The sequence below is a fragment of the Rattus norvegicus genome, chromosome 1 (assembly GCF_036323735.1).
Source record: "Rattus norvegicus strain BN/NHsdMcwi chromosome 1, GRCr8, whole genome shotgun sequence".
NCBI classification, from domain to species: domain Eukaryota; kingdom Metazoa; phylum Chordata; class Mammalia; order Rodentia; family Muridae; genus Rattus; species Rattus norvegicus.
This window is the reverse complement of record NC_086019.1, coordinates 3,964,086-3,985,153: the sequence shown is the minus strand read 5'-3', so window position 1 is coordinate 3,985,153 and position 21,068 is coordinate 3,964,086. Positions and strand designations below refer to the sequence as shown.

The 21,068-nt window shown below is 43.5% G+C and overlaps 3 protein-coding genes across 11 annotated transcripts in view; 1 reads left to right on the top strand and 2 right to left on the bottom strand.

Annotated features, from left to right (window-relative positions):
• Lats1 (large tumor suppressor kinase 1) overlaps positions 1 to 4,353 on the bottom strand; it is a 33,229-nt gene extending 28,876 nt beyond the window's left edge. The window contains exon 1 of one of the 2 annotated variants that reach the window (NM_001134543.2): positions 4,126 to 4,353. The gene's annotated coding sequence lies outside the window, so the exon portion shown is untranslated. The remainder of the gene's footprint in view (positions 1 to 4,125) is intronic. The other variant, XM_039110894.1, reaches the window with a different exon arrangement.
• A 49-nt stretch (positions 4,354 to 4,402) lies between these two features.
• Pcmt1 (protein-L-isoaspartate (D-aspartate) O-methyltransferase 1) overlaps positions 4,403 to 21,068 on the top strand; it is a 48,591-nt gene continuing 31,925 nt past the window's right edge. For 3 of the 6 annotated variants that reach the window (NM_001398562.1, NM_001398561.1, NM_013073.4), the window contains exon 1: positions 20,306 to 20,827. In NM_001398562.1, coding sequence (NP_001385491.1) covers positions 20,599 to 20,827 — 229 coding nt within the window. In that variant the 5' untranslated portion in view covers positions 20,306 to 20,598. Of the gene's footprint in view, positions 4,537 to 20,305; positions 20,828 to 21,068 lie in introns of those variants that run through there. The other 3 variants (XM_063282051.1, XM_039102037.2, XM_039102058.2) reach the window with 2 other exon arrangements.
• Nup43 (nucleoporin 43) lies at positions 6,877 to 20,340 on the bottom strand. 3 transcript variants are annotated; one of them, XM_039090803.2, is made up of 8 exons: positions 20,201 to 20,340; positions 16,113 to 16,235; positions 15,075 to 15,152; positions 14,088 to 14,268; positions 11,945 to 12,080; positions 10,488 to 10,639; positions 9,270 to 9,392; positions 6,884 to 7,210 (listed from the first exon to the last, which is right to left on the bottom strand). In XM_039090803.2, exons 1-8 carry the CDS (start codon positions 20,234 to 20,236, stop codon positions 6,987 to 6,989), a joined length of 1,053 nt encoding a protein of 350 aa, XP_038946731.1. In that variant the 5' UTR covers positions 20,237 to 20,340; the 3' UTR covers positions 6,884 to 6,986. The 3 variants fall into 3 exon arrangements, with proteins under 3 accessions (NP_001121663.1, XP_038946731.1, NP_001388219.1); NM_001401290.1 differs by lacking the exon at positions 20,201 to 20,340 and adding an exon at positions 16,542 to 16,688; NM_001128191.2 differs by lacking the exons at positions 15,075 to 15,152; positions 20,201 to 20,340 and adding an exon at positions 16,542 to 16,688 and having other exon boundaries at positions 6,877 to 7,210.

Here is a 21,068-nt window from a genome sequence, read left to right as displayed (position 1 = left end):
AATGGATGTTCATCAATTAGGCTTTATAGTTTACACACATATAACATGGTCCTGGAATGTAACAAAGTCAGTTAATAAAAATACGCTACAAGCCAGACACAGGAGAGGCAGGTCTGCAACTCCAGCACTAGAAAGCTGAAGGATGTAGGAACATGAGTTCTAGGCCAGCCTGAGTTACACGGTAAGATCATTCCTCAAACAAAAGAAACTACCTCCACCAATCATGCCACAAACATTTCTGTGCACATAGTGTTAAGTATTCCTTAAGGTAAATCCTCAGAAGCAGAATTGCTGGGTCAAGAACTTATGGCTGTAGGTGTGGAAGAATGCTTAGCATTTGAGAGGTCCTGGGTTCTAGACCCAGCCCTGCAAAAAACAAACGAACAAACAACCCTGCATATATATTGTGTTTATGAAAGGAAACACATTTAAAATAAGGACACTGGGCTGGCAATATACTTCAATAGTAGAGCAATTGTCTAGCATGCCCAGAACCCCAGGTTTGATCTATAACACCACAAAAAAAATTAGTTAATAAAATTTTGAACTGTAAGCTCATCTTCCAGGAAAGTATACTAATTTACAACCCCTGCAAGAAAGTATAGCTAACAGAGGCAGTATCAACTCTTAATAATCCTTATTACTATGATATGATAGGCAAAGAGAATCTTAAAAAAGAACTCAAAACAGCATACTACATTAGCTCAAAGACCAATGGTGCCAGATTAGAATTTAAAATGAACAATTCAATCATGTTACTTCCCTATATCATAACTATAAATGACTCCTTCCTTCGTGGACTCTCAACAGCACACTGCCCGGGTAGGAAGTTTAGCCTTCCCTCTGACCCCCACCCCAGGGTCTCTAGGTCCCTGGCTGGCCTAGAGATTCCTATGCAGATCAAGCTAACTTCATTCAAACTCAGAGATCTGCCTATTTCTGCCTCCAGTTGGACTCTCAACTTTTCAACTGACTAGCTGTGTGACCCTGGGCAAGCTACCTAACTCCTGTGCCTATTTTTCATCTTCAAATATGTACAAAAATTAGATCTACCTCATAGGATTGTTACCTTTGTATCTCAGGTCCATACTTCTTCTATCTCTATACTTGTACTTCACATTCTAACCGAGCTAGATGATTGGCCCTCAGCTGACATGTTTCATGATTTTTTACTTTAATGTTCTTACTCTTTTGTATGCCTGAGAGAGCCTCTGCCATATTTCCTGTAAAATTATACTCAACTTACAAGGCTTCATTTAAATGCCTCCCCTAAGAAAAAAATCTCTTCAGGAACTACTTATTATCTGAACACAAGACATGTTTTACATGACTCAAATAGAATGTCTGCTTTTGTTATATTCTTATTTTTCCTAGCTCACAGATTCAGAGGATTAGGTGTCTTGAATATTTCTTTAACAAACAAAGAAATGGATCTAGAAGTAAAATACCATGCATAAGGTATCTTACAGTCAGATAGAGGTACTGCTAGGATGGACTCCACATACTCTAACCTAGTCCAGGGTATTTTCATCACACCAGTGTTTTAAGCTTTCTAGATTACACCCAAGCTTGAAAGGACAGTTAAAGTGCTTTAGATTGAAGACATAAAGCTTTCATTAAAAAAAAGATGAACCTTCTTCAAAAATGCATTAGACAAAAAAATGCATTAAATAAAAACAAAAATAACAACAACAAAATCCCAAACTGGTACAAATATGAAGTAAGAGTTCAAAGCTTTACACTGAAGCCAGCTGTGGTGGCTTACACACTTCATCCCAGATCCAGAGGCTGAGGCAGGAGGATGCCTGTGAGTTCGAGGCCAGCCTAATGTACAGTGAGCTACAGGACTGGCAGGGCTATTACAGACAACTTGCTGAAATACTTGGTGAATAAAGATGGAGCGCATTGCTCCTTAGCAGTCTTAAGTGCCAAGACAGCAGTACTGACACAGCTGTCCGCTGACATTTTCTCCTAATTACTTTACAAGAGTTAACTGATCAAGGAGATAAAAGATGGCTCTCAGTGGTTAAGAGCACTAGATGATCCTCCAGAGGATGTGGGTTCCAATCCCAACACCCATATCAGCAGATCATAATTCTCTGTAACCCCAGTTACAGAGGATCCAGCTCCCTCTTCTTACCTCAGTGGCAGTAGGCACACGCATGGTATATATACAACATACATGCAGGCAAGACTTCCCCCACACACAGAAAATACATCAGGAGGAAGTTAGGAGCCAAGTGAAAACCAGGGCTTGGGGGCATAGGTTGGTTTGCAGAGCACTGTTGGGTCTACACACAGTCAAGGATTAGATACCCAGGCAACACCTAAAACTGGGCTTGGTGGTAATATAACTGTAATCTCAGGAGAATAAATTAATGGCCATCCTCAGGTGCAAAGGAAATTCTAGGCCAGTCTGGGCCACAAAGACCTTGTCTCAAAAACAAGTAACAAATGAAAACTGCTGAGTATAGTGGCAAAAGCCTAGGCAACTTAGTGAGATCCTGTCTCAGAGAAAAAAGGGTGGGGTAGAGGGCTTCCTTACCACCGCCTATGAGGTCCTACCTACACACAGTGCTCAGTAGAAGAACAAAGGGAAACCATCACTGACATTTAATATTGATACTGAATACTGGCCATTTCCACTTGACAGTATGTATCGTTAAACTTCTGTGGTGTACAAAAGTCATCTAAATATCACATCTAAATGAAGTTAAATAATCACAGTAGGAACCATTCAAGATTATATGTATATAGAACAACACAGACTAGCATGAAAAATAGAAACTTGAAAGATGAAAATAAAGCCAAATATCATACATATAGTGTAGGAGAAAAAAAAAGTATTACTTTGAAGAGTCTCAAGTCATATTCAGCCAATAATCAGGCACGGAAAGAGAGCTCCTTTCCCGGCCTGTGCCATGATTTAGTTTCTTGCACTAGCAGCCTATAAGAGAGATGCAGACTCGCCTGCCTGCCTGCCTGCCTGCCTTAGAGAATCAATCGCCTAGCCTATACTACCTACCTGACTACTCCCTAGGTAAGAGAAAAACGTTAGTTAAAGCAATAAAAACTGAAGATATCTTAGCAGAGAGCCATACCTCATGGAGGAAAACTGATTTTACAAGACCAGAAACCTTAACATTTGCAGGGCAAACCCCAATCCCAGAGGCGGGCAGATCTTTTTGAGTTCCAGATCGGCGTGATCTACATATTGAGTCCCAGGCTAAGGAATACATAGTGAGACCCTGTCTCGAGAAAATTATAACCACCTTCAATAAATAATCCATATATGTCTGACAACCTTCATGCCAGGCATTCGGGCTGCTTTCCTGACTCCGAGTGATACCATATTGTGTGAGAGCGTACTTATTGTTCCTCTGACCTGTAACTTCTAGAGAATACACCTATTTTTAAAAGTCATATTTACAAATGGAGACACATAATTTAAGCTGGTTCCCTTAGAACATGATTTTCAACTGCATTAGTCAGAGAACTGGGATAAGTCACCCGAGAGCTATTCCTTTCTTCGCTCCGAGTTCTTTTTAAAAGGTACAATAAACAATCTTCCCTTAATTGTCTTTCCTCCGTTTTCCCGTACTTAAAAAGCACCGCGAACAAGTGACACCGTCTCTCCCACCCCTGCCACTAAGTGGTGAGCTAACAGATTGCAGCGGGCTGGAGAGATTCCCAGGACTGCTTCAAAGGTAGACCCCGACTCGAGGCCCGCTGCGAAGCAAAAGAAGTGCGGCCGGTTTGGTGCAATCTTGCGTGAAAAACCACGTCTCTCTTCTCTCCCCTCTAAACCTGGGAGGGTGACTGTAGTCCCGAGCCCTCACCCACTCTTCCCAGCCTAGCTCGCACCTCCGAGGCCTCACTCAGTAGCCCCGGGCTCTCCCTGTGGCGCCGGGTGCGGCCAACCTTCACTTCCCCAGGGCAGGGCTCAGCTCAGGTCAGCGCAATCAGCCCACTCAGGCCCCGACCCGGCCCGCAGAGCCCGCCGGTCCACAGCGGCCCCTGGACCCCCGCCAGCGGGGATGGGCGTGGGCCCCGCCGGCCACCGCCCCGCCGACAAGGACTCCGGAGGAGCGTGAGCCCCACCCGCGGCGCCGGCTCCGGACCTACCTGCAGGGGACAGTGAGGCTTCTGGACAGCGGCCGCGGGCCCGAGGGCCGGCGCCGCGGCGGCCCGGAGCCCGTCCCCCGGGGCCCCTAGCAACGCTCGGGATTCGGGATGGGGCAGGGCGGGGACAGACGCCGGGGGGCTGCGGCCGGCCAGCGCGGCCCGACGCGGGGTCGCGAGGACCTGGCTCTCCCTCAGCACCAGGCCATCGCTGCCGCCGCCATTTTGCCTTCCACTCCGTGTCGCCGCTGCCGCCGCCGTCCGCCGCGGGTTTCCCGGATGTGGGCATTTCCCGGCGTCGCTTGCGCGGGGGCCGTGGACTGGGGGCTTCAGGCCGCCCTGCTGGGCCCGGTAGCGAGCGTTCCGCTTGTGGCCTCCTAACCGAGGCTCGCTCGCCCGCTGCCCGGAGCCGAGGTGAGTGTCGCCCAGAGAGTGGAGTCTATACCACCACGTTCTGGCTCCGCACCGAGACACGGCCCCGGGCGCGACGCGGCAAGCGTGGGTCGCACCAGGAAGACCGCGGACGTCATGAGGCAAGATGTATAGTGGTTGAATAAAACCCGAGTCTTCCAGAGCTGGGAGCGAATATGTTTTTGGAGTAAGCCATATGGAGTGTTCTTGAAACTGGACCTATGGATTTGCAGAGGTCCGGCAGCGGATCTGCAGGAAAGGTCATTGTAGCCATAATTGGAGTAACGGGGCCACTGTCACAAGTTCTATTTCTCTTGAAATTGAATCTGCCATTCGGGATGCATCATTGACTTTGGTCTTTCATTGTTCTCTTTTGCGGGGGATTAGGGCCAGATAGGAGTTCTCTAAGCCGCACCTGTTTGGCCAGAACTCACAATCTCCTGCCCCACTCCTCCTTTCCTAGTGCTGAAATTCTAAATGCCAGCCAACACTGGCCTGTCTATTCCCTGTAAATATGAAAACTATCCCGGTTTTGCTGGTCGGTAATACATGCAATTATCACTTTTTTCCAGATACTCTTTTGTGTTAGACTTAAAAAGAAAAAACGTTGACATCCCTGTGTAATCAGGAATCGAGCCATGCTATTCAAGTGCCCTATCACTGAGCTGTATCCTCAGAACATTTTATAGTTTTCATTGAGACTGGACCTCACTAAGTTATCTGGGCTGGCTTTGAACTTGTGATCCTTCTGCTTCAGTCTTTAAGGTAGCTGAGATAATAAGCCTGCTCCACAAAGCTCTGCTTTTTTCCTGAGGTACTATATCCAAAAATTCAACTATGAAGATCTCAGATGATCAGATTTAGATTCCAGGGAAATATTTTAGTGTGGTTGCTGCCATTGCTTTAGATTTGTTGATATAGTAAAATCCCTAATGTGGCTTCAGCCCATCGTGCTATTGGAATCTTCCTACAAATCGAGGTCCCTACCTTGTGCTTTGGTAGGTAGGTAGGTAGGTAAGTAGGTAGGTAGGTAGGTAGGTAGGTAGGTAGGTACAATTTTAGGAGACGTGCTAATTTGAACCATTAAAGATATTTTAACCACACCGGGCCTGGAGCTGCTTCTTGAGAAGACGAAGCCACTGCTTTAAGCCAGGGTGGAATGAAAAACCCTTGGCAAAGAAGCAGAGTGAGGAGTGGAGGCCAGGCCAGGGCCTAAACCTCAAACCTGGAGTTAAGGCTAGGAGAGTATTACCAACTTTGCAATGATGACATGCGGTTATTTTGTAAGTATTTTCAGTTTCTAATAAGAATAATTACCTTTGGAACACTTTCTGTATTAGCTCATTCCTTCTTAGATGTTAGAAAAACTATCACTAAGCGTAAGAGAAGTTATAATTCTAGCATGTAGATTGTTCACAAGCATTGATGTGAAAACATTTATTTTTGGAAATACATTTGGCTCAGGTAAGGATGCACAGAGAAACTGGGGAGTCTTGATATACGTAGCTAGTTTTCAAGAGCCAAAGTCAACATTTGCCATCCATTGAAATAGCAGAGTCCCATACTGCCCCATGTGCACAGCAACCCACTGTAGACCTGTTTCTGTTGGCTATATAGTTTTGCTAAGATTTTAACTTTTTTTGAATGTCTTTGAATGTGTGTGCCACCAGTGCCTGGTGCCTCTGAAGGTGGAGAGGGTGTCGGACCCCCTGGAACTGGAGATAGATGGCTAAGTCACCATGTGGATGCTGGGAACTGAACCTGGGCCTTCTGCAAGAATATTGAGTGCTTTTCTTTTGTGTTTTTGTTTCTTGTTTTTCCAGAAAGGGTTTCTCTGTGTAGCTCTTGCTGTGTTGGGACTTTGCTCTATAGACCATAAGCTCAGAGATCCACCTGCCTGTCTCTGCCTTCCAAGTGCTGGGTTAAATAAAGGTCTACCAAGGCCCGGCTGAGTAGCAAGTACCCTTAACAACTGAACTTATTCTAGCCCCTGGTTGTATAGTATAATTCACAAAATTCTACAAGACTTCTACACTGCTATTAATTTTTTTAAAAGATTCATTTATTTATTTTTATATGAGTACACTACAGCCATCCACAGACACATCAGAAAAGGGAATTGGATCTCCATTACAGATGGTTGTGAGCCACCATGTGGTTGCTGGGAATTGAACCCAGGACCTCTGGAAGACCAGTCGGTGCTCTTAACTGCTGAGCCATCTCTTCAGCCCTAGAACTGTCAAGTTAAATGAAAGCAAGTGGGACCCTCCAATGCTCTTAAGATCTTTTACTATCAGTCATTGATCAGATTCTAATAGTGTTGGGGGAAGAAGCAAGCAACAAGACAATATTGGGCACTGGCATTAACAGTTTATTGTTTCCTTACAAATACCACTTTCTAATGATAAAAGTTTGCACAGACGTTGGAATTGGTAACTAAGTTTTTTTCACTTTCATGAAAATAGTTGTCTGGTAACATAAATGGATTCTGCATCAGTTCCACAAACAAGACAGGGCCCTAAAACATCTAAACTGTTTACAGACAGAGTCCTGCTGGGAAGCAGGCTTGTGATTTCAATTCGGTCTTTGGCAGGATCTGTGCTAAGCCAGGAACTTACTAGGGACAGGTGAACGCTGGCCTGGTTACTGCTATGTGACAGGAAAGTACTTCTTCCTCCTGTGAGAAGAGAAGGGAGACTGTATTAGGAGACACCGTGTCCAAGGCAACTTATAATGAGGCTCAGGGCTCCTCACTGTAGAGTCCATGACTATCATCGTAGGGAGTATGGCAGCAGGTAGGCCCTGGAGCAGCAGCTAAGAGTTCACATCCTGATCCACAGACAGGAGACAGAGACACACTTGGGAATGGCCTTGGCTCCTGAGACCTGAGCCCCACCCCTTCCAACAAGGCCACACTTGTCCAAACAGCTCTACCAACTGGGGACCAATCATGCAAATATGAGCCTATAAGCTCATTCATATTCTCATTCAAACCACAAGGCTAACTCTGTTCACTAAATATAAAGCTATTAATATTTCAAAATCAACTTATTTTACTCTGTTAAAGCAGGCTGATACCGAATGGAGGGTGAATAAGCACAGATAATGAAAAGAATTCTATAATCATGTTTTGTTTTTGTTGTTCTTTGAAATGCCTTTGCGTTCCAAGTGCTGGGGTTAAAGACATGTACTACCACACCCAGTTTTTATCAGGTCACCTTAAACTTTTTATTAAATTTATTGATTATGTGTACATGCACAATGCACACAGCCACAGCACACATATGGAGGTCAGAAGGTGACCTGTAGGCATTAGTTCTCTCCTCCACCACATGAGTCCTGCCAATCAAACTTAGTTGTCAGGCTTGGTAGCAGTGCCTTTACCCACTGAGCCACCTTACTGTTATCCTTATTCAGTGTTAGTAAATATTGAAGGGAGAATATGGATACCAAATCTATAGTCTTAAGGAAAAGCAGAAATGTAGCTGTCCTTCATGTTTGTTTATTGATTTAATGGAAAGTTTAATGGAAAGATAGGTATTATAAACAACCAAAAGTAAGGAAAGAAGAACCCAAAATGTACACAGACATACAAGTTCCTCACTCGGGAGGTAGGGGATCTTTGAGTTCAATGTTAGCCTGGGCTACCTAGTGAGATCCAGGATAGCCAGGACTACATAAAGAAAACCTGTCTCAAAACACACAGACACAGACACAGACACACACACACACACACACAAAGAGAGAGAGAGAGAGAGAGAGAGAGAGAGAGAGAGAGAGAGAGAAGACATATAAGTTTCTAGTTCATGTGAATGAACTTACGGGGGCCCATGAGATGGCTTAGCTGTTAAGAATACATGCTGTTCTTACAAAGGACCTGGGCTCAGTACTCAGTACCCAAGACAGATGGCTCACAACCACCTGTAACTCCAGCTTCAGGGGATCTGATGCCCTCTCCTGGCCTCTGCTGCCAACTACACTCATATACATTCATGAATATAAACATGCAAAAAACATAATTAAAATAATTAAAATAAACGAGTCTTTCCTTTTGCATTTCCCTTTGGTTGTTTTATTGTATATGCATGAGTGTTTTGCCTGGATGTATATCTGTATGCCATGTGTGTGCCTGGTGCATGGAGACTGGAAAAAGGCATTGGATCTCCTAAAACTAGAATTACAGATGGCTGTGAGCTATCATGTATGTTAACAGTGTAAATTGAAACAGGGTCCTTTGGAGGAGCATTCCGTGCTCTTCTTAACTGTTGAACCATCTCTCCAGCCCCTCCTCTCTCTCGTTTTGTTTTTTGGAAACAGGGTCTCATGTAGCCCAGGCTGGCATTAAACTCTAGTGTAGAATGGCCTTACACTGACCATCCTGCCTGCAGCTCTCAACTGCTGAGACTACACTATCCCTAGTGCACTATCTTGCCCTTTTTCTTTGTCCACCTGGTCTGCTTACTCTTCTACACAGCACTTTTGTGTATTCTGACCAGTATTTCCTGTCTTATTCCACTATTCCACTTATTCCTGTCTTAACCCCTGAGAATGTTCCAGCTAGAGACAGTGTCTGTGACCACTGCACATGTGATGCACCCACATCCATGCAGGCAAAACACCTCTAGGCAGAGGGCAGAGGCAGGTAGATCTCTGAGTCTGAGGCCAGGCCTGGTGTGCATAGCAAGATTCTGACTTGACATTTAAAATATCCTAAAGCAGCACACAAGAACCTTTACCTTGGTGAAAGAGAGAAGACTTTTCAGGTGCATTTGTGGAGGCATCCCAATGCCAGAGGGATCCATCTTCAGAACAAGTAAACAGGTGATCTGGGTTGGATGGGTGGAAGTGAACTTCCCACACTAAAAGACAAAAGGGAATCAATTTTAATAGTCCACAGAGGTTATTTATGGCCCACCCACAAGTAGTGGCTCTTATCTATCTGCATGTTATAGTCACCAAAAGGTCACTTACATCCTGTCATCTCTTTACTTTTGAAGCCTTTGATTTTCAACAAACTTAAAGTTTATAGGTTCCCCAGCTCATCTGCACAGGAGTAAGCTGTTCAGTTTTTATCTACTAGTATTGGCCTTGAACTCCTAATCCTCCTGCCTCTGTGGCCTAGCTGCTGGGATCACACATTCCTGGATGAACACTTCGTAAACCAGGTCATGTTGCAGTACTGGTTTGATGTCTGTTTTCTTGTATCTTTATTTGAATAAAGGCCAGAAGAGGGTGTCAGATTCCCTAGGACTATAGTTATCATCAACAGTTGTGAGCCACCATGTAGGTGTGGGGAATAGGACATGGGTTCTGGAAGAGCAGCTAGTGTTCTTAACCCACTGAGCCATCTTTCCAGCCTCTTGTTTTTGTCTTTTTTTTTTTTTTGAATAATGAAATGATAAAGGGTCTCTTTCTAAAAAAGATCAGTTGGAGCTTGCGATATAGCTCAGCGACAGAGTATGCCTGGCTCATTCCCCAGTAATGGTGAAAGGGAATATATTTTATCAAAGAGTAGTGTAATCTCAGCACTTAGGAAGGTAAGGCAGGAGGACTATGGTAAAGTCATGTCTAGTTTGGGCTACAGAGTAAAATCCAGGCTTATCTGGGTTATAAAGTGAGATCCTACCTCAAAACTCCATGAAACTAATTAATTCATAAACAATTTGCAAATATGAAGTGATAATTTTATATAGAAGTCAGTAACCTGATATGCAATATGTTCTATTTCTGAAAAAAACAAAGCAAAACAAACTAAGACAATCAGCTCAGTAAGATGAACATGTAATAACACTGCAGTTGTGGATAGGATGAAATAAACATTAAAGCACGTAGGAAGGTTATCTAGCTTATACTGTTCAGATATTAAAAGCGTTGATGTGACATGATCCTTATGAATCATTACATGCACGAGTAACTCGTCCAACACAAACTTTCTGTGTCCCCACAATACTTACTTTCAGCCTCGTGAGCCTTCAGTAATGACACAGGCATGGTACCTTGTCTGACATCCCAAATACTCAACATTCCATCCTGGCCACCAGTAGCTACAACATGCTGCTGGTCTGGATGTCTGTCAACACAGTGGAGTGGCACTCGGTCCCCAGTCCTTTTAAGGAAGACATGACAATATCAAAGATACGGTAAAAAACAATTTATCTTTGCCTAATAAACATTTCACTCTATGAACTAAATGATAAGTAGTTATATAGCTGGAGATACTAAATTTTTGTGAAAACAAAAATTTTCAACTAAAATATATTTATAAATAATAAAAGTTTAGAATTAAAGGCTACAATTATTCATTGTTCAGTTTGGAAACACAGGAGGCAGAATAACATAATGGTAAGATATGTAAGAAAGATTTTTATTAAGAATGTGTCAAGCAGGAGAATTGGCTCGGCAGTTATGGGCAGGTACTATTTTAGAGGACCCGGGTTCATGTACCCACATCAGTGACTCACAGACATTTGTAAGTCCAGTTCTAGGAGCATTCTATAAACCTGTCCTGTGGGTACCTGCAATTACATGCACATAGCCAAGCTATGCCAATACAGTTTTTAAAAAATAAAAATATATATCAATTACATCAACCATTTTTATGCCTATAGTCTTAATTAGTTCATATAATTTTCCAGTCTGATAATACATCCTAGTTTCTTAAGAAAGCAGCAAAGGGGCTGGAGAGATGGCTCAGCGGTTAAGAGCACCCGACTGCTCTTCCAGAGGTCATGAGTTCAATTCCCAGCAACCACATGGTGGCTCACAACCATCTGTAAAGAGATCCGATGCCCTCTTCTGGTGTGTCTGAAGACAGCTACAGTGTACTTATATATAATAAATAAATAAATCTTAAAAAAAAAAAAAAAAGAAAGCAGCAAAGATTGCACATCTAGAAGGCTCCAAAAAAATGACCCTAAATTGTATTTTATCTGCAAGCATTTCTACAGTGTATTCTTAAACCCACTAACATATAATCATTTGATAAACAGAAACAAAATCTCTGTTAAATATATACTTCAAAGACTTTATAAAGGCTGAGTCAATACAAGTACTTGCTAAACATAAGATGGTAGAATCATCTTTGCTTTATCCTTTAATCATGGATCAGTGTTTGCGAAATTCACTAAGACACAAAGCTGGGGGACTGGAGAGACATGGCTCAGTACTTATGAGCACTGGGTACTCTTCTAGAAGACCTGGGTTCAATCCCAGGATCCACATGGCAATTTCTAACTGTAACACCCGTCCTAGGGGATGAATGCCCTCTTCTGACCCCTGGGGGCACTACATTCCTGTGGTGCGTAGATATATAAGCAGGAAAAATACTCCTACAAATAAAATAAAAATACAAAGTTGACTGTGATAGCTAATTAAAATTTTTTTACCATACTGCTGAGATGACAAAACTTACAGTGATAATATCTGACAGGGTTCACTTCCTTGTTGTCTGAAATCCCATATTTTTAACTGTCCAATTGAATTTACTGTAACAATCTCAGGAGTTCGAAGGAAGGTTACAGCATGGAGTGTACTGCTGTCTGCATTATCTGAAAGTTTAAAAACGTGTTAACAGGCTCCTTTTAAAGACATTTCCAGCCAGGTGGTGGCAGCACATGCCTTCAATGCCAGTGCTCAGAAGGCAGAGGTAGGCAGGTCTCTGTGAGATTAAGGTCAGCCTGGTCTACAGTGTTCCAGGACAACTAGAGGTACACAGAAAAACTGTCTCATAAAACAAAAACAACAAAACAAAAGGAAACCACATTCCCTGTACTGGTTGAAATATTATAAATACAGTTTCTAATGACTCAGCAGAGTTTTTAATGGAGATATATATAGTAAAATACATGTCTAGATATTCTCTTCCAGTCCCTGGTAGAAAGCTTCACTCCCAGGCCATCTGTTTCCTAAGTGCGGGGCCGATTGGCCATTTCTTTCTTTCTTTTTCTCCTTTTAAGATTGCTATACTGAATCCTTCCTTCCTTCTTTTCTTTTCCTTCTCCCTTCAGCTTCCCTAGTGATAGAATTATAGGTGTGTATCATCCCAACAGGCAATGTGTTTGAGAGAGCTGTTGAAGCTCCTGTTTTCCAGCCTTAGCCCTGCTAGTACTTGACAGAAAACTTCCTACCCACTGACAGGTACAAAGCTTACTCTGATTCTATACCATTGTACAGACTCACACAGCAGAATTTTAGCAGAACTTTTGTATCTGAAATGAATCTAGAGGTTAGTCCTGAGATAGGCCTGGCAAACCAGGAAGAAACTAAGACGTCTCCTTCGGCTGAGACTTGTTTAGGTGATTGTCTTTCAAGACAATCCCTAGATCAGATGAGTTTAGGTGATAGGTCTTTCAAGACAATCCCTAGATTAGATAAGTTTGGTCTGTGGAAATTAACTTGCTAGATACCTTTTGTGTAACAATAAAAAGAGCTTGAGGCTGAAGCTGGGGAAGGGCAGCAGGGAGGCAGAGGGAGAGCCACTGTGGCAGAAGAGTCAGGTCCTGTCTGGATGGTTAGCTCAGGAGACTGCCCCAAAGCAAAAAGGCTAACCAACAGACTTACACTCTACAGATGTCTCTGTGTCATTATTATTAAACCCCAAGTGGGATCTCCAAAAGCCCCCAAGACAGACTCATGTCAAATCCATCCATCTTGACCCTCATCAGCAGCATCCTCACCTACACTCTTCATGATTGCTAAATGGTCTTTAGAAACTTTTGAGCCAGGACTTACTATCTTCCTGCCTTATCTTCCAGACTGATAAGTGTGCCCAGTACCTTCCTTTTATAATGGTTCTTTTAATTTCCTAAGTATTTAGACTTGAAACACATGATAGATACTTCCAAACTTAAACTTGTGCCACTTCTGTACATTGCTAGCAGGCAATAGCCCTTAGCAATTAAGCAATTAGAACAAAGAACATGAACTGATTTATTGGAGCAGACCCTGGAGATTTTGATCCAACAGGTCTGGGGGGAAGAGGGGGACTTACAATCTCCTGAGGCAAGTCTTAGTGAAGCATAGTTAAGAACCATCTCACTAGAACAATGATCTAAACACTACTGGCAGCTGTCATTCCCTGCTCAAAGACTGACCTTCAAGAGCAATTTGTTTACCACATACAAACCCTAGCTTCTGTTGCTAAGGATTCAATACCTTTGCAATCGATCCCAATTTCCCTTTCTGGCTTCACCTTTCATCTTGCCAGTAACAAATATCTAATGTCAGCTCACAGTTAACTTCGTAATTTGCTGTCTAGGGTTAGCATCTCCATGCTATTCCACATTTTCTAGTGTCATATTTTAGTATTATTTATGGTATAGAATTGAGAATATACTAATTGCCACTGTCCCCTAATTATGTGATAATTTTAGCTAAAACAAAACACTACCACCTAATACATCCTTCTGCTGTTATAAATCATTTACACTGGACTACCCACACACTATCTTATCAAGGATCCTGCCAAGTGTAATTTTCATACCCTTCAAACTTTTAAGATCATGTTTACTTAGTCCAATTACTATGTAATGGATAGAAGAAATAGGACTCCTTACCTATAGTTCTTACAGCCTCCTTGTGATCAACTCTGAAGAGATTTATTCGGCCATCCTCTCCAACTGTAACGATTTCTGGATTGTCGCATACAATTCCTGTACATGGTGCACTGCTATAGGAAGGGCTGCCAGGACCTGTATGGTAGTGAGCTGTAGGCCACTGCTGACTGACGGACAGGGTCTAGGCATCAGAAATGAGCACACTGTTAATCAGAGCCAAGTTCTAATGAAAGCCCTTCTCGCTAGGAAGTTTTGTATTTTGAGACAAACTTCCAAGTGTTTAGGATTACAGGTGAGCCACTATGCCTGCCTAATAATAGTATTTTTCAGTTGTATTTCATGTCCCTCTAGAAGAAAGAACAAGTCTCCCTTTTCTTTGTATTTGAGCATACTGATGTTTAGAAACTACTTCCCTTATTTTTTTTTTTTTTTTTTTTGGTACATTCTGAATAGACTCAGCACATTTATCTCAAACTAATGATTTTTACCAAATAACTGAATGCTGATACATTCTCTAAAGTTTTATGAGATTAAACTCATGTGTAAGGGGCTAACCTCTACATTTTTCTATATGATTCCATTAAGAAAACTAATTAAAGCTGGGTATAGTGCCACACACTTGGGAAGCCAATGTAGGCCGGGTTGGTCTACATAGGGAGTTCCAGACCAGCCAGATCTACATAGTGAGAACCTGTCTTAAAAAACAAAAATAACAAAAAAAGGTATGTGCATGCACGTGTGCCTGCCTAAGTTTATGTGCACTATACATGTGCAGGTGCCTTTCCAGGCCCATGGGATTTAGATCTGGACAAAGTGGAGCTATAGGCTATTGCCAATGATTTGAGTTCTTGGAGTAGGACCATGGGTCTCTGAGAGCAATACACACTCAATTGCTGATTGATCATCCCAGCCACAACAGAAAGTTCTCTAGGTAGTGGATCCTCTCTCTTAATGAAGACCTGGCTTCTCCCCAACAAAATTCTTTACCTGGTTATTTGGATGGTGAAGAAAAACTGTTACACATCCTGTTGACGAAGCAGCTACAATTCTTTCCTGGTCAAAAAACTAAACAGAAAATTTCTGCATATTATTATAGATTACTTTAAAATATTAACAGGGAAAAAAGTTCACTGGCTCAACCTGACTTATAGCAAACCCTATACAAATTTAAAGAAGCAAATAACCTATATATATATATTAAGCAAATTTTTTACCAAGTAAAATATATGACATCTGAATCCATATACAGATTTGTTTTTTGATTGAGGCGAGCTCCTGGTGGGGTGGGTGATGCTGGTGGTCTCTATTGCCCAAACTCATCTTGACTTGTTACTTCAGTTTCCTAAGTAGCTGGGACTACAAGCATCTATCACTAGCCCAGCTTTGAAAATTTATTACTGGTTCACATTTTGATAAACCTTTAAAATGGAAACGCCAAGTTGTTAAAGAATCTCATAAGAACAATTCCGCACGATATTTACTATGTATGCTCAAAAGATACCAGCCCCATTTATCTGACCAAGTAAAGTAGTAACTAGCACTTGAGGGTGGGGATACATACACTAGAAGTAGAGAGCACTTCTCTACATTCATCTGGTCTTTAGACCATCTTCACAATGATAACCCTGACTCACAGATGTGCAATACAAAATAGCAGACCTGTATCAAACTCGCCAAAAGCATTTGGCACATAGATAGACAAATATTATTGTTATTTAAGATAAGGTCTTGCTATGTAGCCCAGGCTGGCCTTGAGATCCCTCCTGCCTCTGCATCCCAAGAACTGGAATTAGAGGCTTGAACCACCATGTCTGGCTTGGGCAATTCGTTTTAAAACTGGCTTACCTGAATTCCATTTCCCAGCCCCACTTCTGTGACTAAGTGCCTAAACAATGAGGGGGCAGATTTCATAGATTAGTGTCCTGTAAATCAGGGATGAGGGCAGACAAACTATAAGGTGCCTCGTTACCTCTAAATATAGCCTCAAATTCCCAAAGCTAGCTTTGGCAGACAACTCAGATTTACCTGTAAGTCCATGACATCCCCATGATGTCTGATATCGCACAATAACTGATGGTCTCCTTCAAACCCTCCGTCAGAATCCAAGTTTCCAAACTCTCCAATAGACCACAGTGAAACGCAATTTTCCTGCAAAGCGGACAGTTTTATCTTGAGGTGACGAAAACGTCAACTCTAGATTGCCTTTCAGGCGACCTTGCTTCAACAGCATCTCAGACAAACGATATGGTTAGAGTGGAAAAGATCAAAGATATGGCCAAGTTCGGACGGTATGACTACAGACTTGCTGAGGGTTTAAAACCAGATCCGAGGCTCAGACACGCCATCGGGGGCTCTCAAGTAGCGGGCAGCCAAACCAGACTGGCAAGCTCGCTTTCCCGCGCCAGTGCGGGGGGCGTGGAGCACAGCAGCTGGGGCCCGCCCAAGTCCGGGTACCTCATTGTCCCAGGAGCCCGTGGCGAAGGTCTCTGTGGTCTGCAGGCTTCCGGAAGGCACTGGCCGCCAGCGGGTTTTGCTAATTTTCTGAGACACGAACTTAGCATAAATTTCCTCCATGCTGAAGCCAGCAAGAAGGTTCAGCAGAAAGCACACTGCGCGCTCCTCAGGCCCGCCCCTTCCTGTGAAGTTCTGATTGGATAAGACCTCATGTGGGAGACGGTGGCTGCAGATAGCCAATTCTCGTCAGCAGGAGGACACACTATCCCCTGGGCTAAAAGAGCTTGTGACGCTCATTCATGCAGGCAGCTCTGAACAAAGACCAAACCCTTTGACAAAAAGACACATTTCCAATGCCAAATAAGTCTAAGGGCACTGACAATATATTTGTGCAATAACTGTGTAATCCCAGAGGAAATTTTCTTTAAAAAATTAAGGGTTTTATTTTTTTATAAAAACTTTATTATAAAAGTGTTTCAAATAAAAAAAAATTATCACACACCGAAATTAATCTGGCCCCAAAAATTAGACAGCCCAATGTACTTTTGTGCTTTTAGCGTAGCCATGCTGAAACTGTGGAACTTCGTATTAGATATTATACTTTCACTATCTAATATACATTTATTTTATTATCAAATATATTTTAAATGCAATCATCCACCACCAAAACTAAAAGGTTCATTACAGATTTAGAACTCAGACAATTACCTTCAATATTATTCTTTGATAACTTAATTTAAATAAAAACATTATTCATTTTTAAAAAGATTCTAAAATTGTATGTGCATGAATGTTTTGTTTGCATGTACGTGTTGTGTACTGTGTGTTCATGCCTGGTGGTAAGGCCAACAGAGGGGATTGGAATCTCTGGAATTTGAGTTACAGAAAGTTATACCCTGCCATGTGGGTGCTAGGAAATGAACTCAGGTCCTCTGGAGGAGCAACGTGTATTTTTAACTGCTGATCCATCTCTCTAGCCCTTAAAACAACTTTATTTTTACCATTTTAATTAGTCATATGTATGTATCTGCAGGCACATATGTGCATGTGAGGGCAGGTCCCTGAAGATATGAATGTCCTGGACTGGAGTTATAGGCAGGTGGGAGCCATACCCTTGTGGGTGCTGAGAAGCCAACTCTAGCCTCTCTGACAGAGAAAAATCTAGAAGTAAAAATTAAAACAGAATAATTCAGGAGGATGTATGTGCACCAGCTCTACACACTTAGTTGTACTTCATTGTACATAAAAAATACTTTAAAAACCGTTAGGGCTGGAGGGATTGCTTAACCACTAATAACACTTGTTTCGTCCACAGGGCCGGGGTTCACTTCCCAGTACCTGTATCTCTGGTGGCTCACATCCATCCATTGGTACACATAAAGCGCCCAAACATACCTTCAGGCAAAAACAAGATCGGAAAGGGTTGTACGTGTGTTTAAATCTCACCACTCTGGAGACACAGGCAGATCTCTGTGAGTTCCAGGCCAGCCTGGTCTACATAATGAATTTTAGAATGGCCAGAGTTACATAGTGAGACTCTGTTTCAAAAACCAAAACAAAATATCAAAACATCCATCTACATAAAACCTAAAAAAATGCTTAACCTCCCCATGTAGGACTGGGTGTGTAGTTCCAAATTAGGATTCTAGGTCCTGGGTCACATCCCCAGTAACAAGGAAAGTATCCCTTAAATTATCCTGGAAATATTTTCATTAGGGTACCGACTTAATACCTTAAACTTCTTCCTCTTCTGGCACACACACACACACACACACACACACACACACACACACACACACGGAGAGCCTGGAACTAGAATTTGGAACTCTAGTTTGACTTTTTAATTAAAAAAAGATTTATGGATTTATGTGTATGAATGTTTGCCTGCACACATATGTGTGCACCACAGGCTTGCCTGGTGCTCAAGAAGATAAAAACAAGGGCCTGGAATCCCCCTCAGAACTGGAGTTACAAAGGGCTGTCAGACACCACGTGGGTTCTGGGGATTGAACCCAGTGTCCTCTGGAAAGGAAGTCAGTGTTTTCTACTGCTGACCCATCTGTCCAGGCACTTTGATCTTAGGGTTTTTTTTTTTTCCCTTGCTTTGTAAACCTGGTCAGTTCATGTATACATGTAATTAACAATGAGTTTGCTGAGAACTGTTTCATTAGGCCAAGAATCCCAGTTCTATATTTCGTCTGTGCTATTGGCAACTCCTATCACATCCCTCCACTCCTCACTACTTTGCATAATCTTGTCTACCCTTCAAGGATCAGTACCCATGTGTACATTTTCCTGATGACTCCAGTCTATGTTGTTCTAGCTAAACCCAGCAGCACTGCTATCTAGGTTACTAATGGCACTTACAGTTTTCCTGCTGTTGTTTGCTGTTAATGGTGCTGGGGATGGAACCTAAGATCTTTCACTAGCTAGGCAAGGCCTCTGCCATATCCCCAGTCCACTGATGGTGTTCTAATCAGATTTCTATGACTACGATGGAAAGACTTAGTAGTATTTCTATTCTCCTTTATACTATAGGAGTTCAAAACTGTGTTGGCCATTTCTTTAAAGGAGTAACATGAGAGTTAATAGATTATAAAGAGCTTGAGTTGTTTTGTTTTCTAGCAGCAAGACCCAACTTGACTATTTCTTTTCCCTGTACAATATGCCAAAATTCCCTCTATCTATACCAAAATGATAGAGTTGCAAGACAGAATTTATGAGGTGACCAATCGTTTGAAAATGGAGAAAACTAGACCATTTCTGGACCTCCTGACCTCAGCTGAGGTTGAGTAATATCTATGGGCTGAGGCGGGGGGGGGGGGGGAAGGTGATTGGATTAAACTCATCAGCTGTAATCATCATGACACATACAGAAAAGAGCAGTCAGATGAAAGTACCTTAGAGCAAGGAGATTCTACTGAACTTTTAAACTCAGACTGGAAGAGGAGATGGTACAGGATAGGAAAAAACGGATTAGTCTAAAACTCATTGCTTTATTCTTAATGTTGAAAAACATTTAAATTTACAGGAGTCATAAAAATAGGTGATGACATTTCAGTTTGGAAGCAGGTTGAGTGTTGTTGCATTTAACGAAGTTTGGTAAGAACTGTAATTTGGAAATTGCTCCTGACGTCATAGCACACAGCACAGGTGTCTTAACTTTGTTTCCTTCCTGAAAGTTTACTGGAGTCATGGCTGTGTCTCAGTTAGTTAGCACGCTGGAAGCCCTGGACGCTCTGGACACGGCAGGCAGTGTTTCCTGTCAACTTCTTAGAATCTTGCAGAGATGAAAGCAGTAAAATTGGTGTCCAGTATAAGAATGGTATTTGTGAGGCTTAAGCTGAAACTCACACTTGGGTAGGAAGAATAACACTTCCACCATGGGATACTGAACTTATTTTGTAACCAATTATAGCTCTCGGCTATTTTGTTCTCAAGCATCCCTACCCTCAATCCCATGTCATGGTAATCTTTCACTTGAATTTGTGCTTTCAGAGCTGAAAACAAACCAGAGCCTCTGCTTTACCAGCACCGTGCTGTGACAGAGGCTAGTGCTCTTCGTACTGGAGAGGGCCTTTGCCCTTGGACTGTGATAAAATGATTATTTTGGCCCCATCGCAGAAGCCTTGCCTCTACTAGCCTAAAGGTTAGTGCACCTGGTTGGACGAGGCAAGACCGAGGCAGCACACCATCTAGCAATCTAGACAGCCATAGGAGCAGACCCGCTGCTCGCAACAGCTGACGGAGCGGCGACTGCGGAGCCCGAGGAGGCGGCACCTGTCGGACCCGCCATCCCGCCGCCGCGCATCAGCCGGAGCTGCGGCTAGAAACGAGTCCCACCGCGCAGAGTACCAGTTCTTCAGCCGCAGGACGGAGGCAGGTGCAGGCCTCAGCAAGGGGAACTCAGCGGCGTTGATTTGTCTGACCTCGCTACGGTCACCTCACTGGCTGTCACCTCCACCAGCTACAGGGCTTCAGGACTCCCCCGCCTCGGGCCCCGCCCGGCCGCACCCAGGGCTGCGCGGCGTCACAGAGCGCATGCGTGCCGCGGGGGATGCCGGGAGCGCGCAGTGGCGGCAGCGGCAGCGACGGCAGTAACAGCGGCCGCTCCAGCGGGGACACCAGCGGGGCGGTGACCGTGTGGGAGGTGGTCTCACTCTTGGGGAAATTGCTGGGGACCGTCGCCGCGCTGAAGGTGGTTCTATACCTGCTCCGGGTGTGCTTCGCGATGGCCTGGAAATCCGGCGGCGCCAGCCACTCGGAGCTAATCCACAACCTCCGCAGTAAGTGCCACCCCCGCCGGGCGTGGGCCACGGAGCAGGGCCGGGCCTGGACGCTGTCCCCCCTGACCGTCCGGAACGTTCTGTCTGCACCCCTGCGCCTGCTGGAGGGCGTCGCTGCGCGGTTGCACCGGGAGTCCGGAGCGCCGTGCGTTTTTGCAGTCTCCTCTCCCGGGACCTGTCATTCGGCGATGTAGATGGAAAGAGGGTAGAAGCCAAGAGGGAGCTGTTGCGGATGGGACAG

Coding starts and splice junctions, on each gene's coding strand:
- Nup43 (NM_001401290.1), bottom strand. CDS start 16,661: ATGGAGGAAATTTATGCTAAGTTCGTGTCTCAGAAAATTAGCAAAACC. Junction 10,640..11,944: donor CCCTGTCAGATATTATCACT/GTAAGTTTTGTC, acceptor CTTCCTTAAAAG/GACTGGGGACCGAGTGCCAC. Junction 9,393..10,487: donor GAAGGCTCACGAGGCTGAAA/GTAAGTATTGTG, acceptor TTTGTCTTTTAG/TGTGGGAAGTTCACTTCCAC.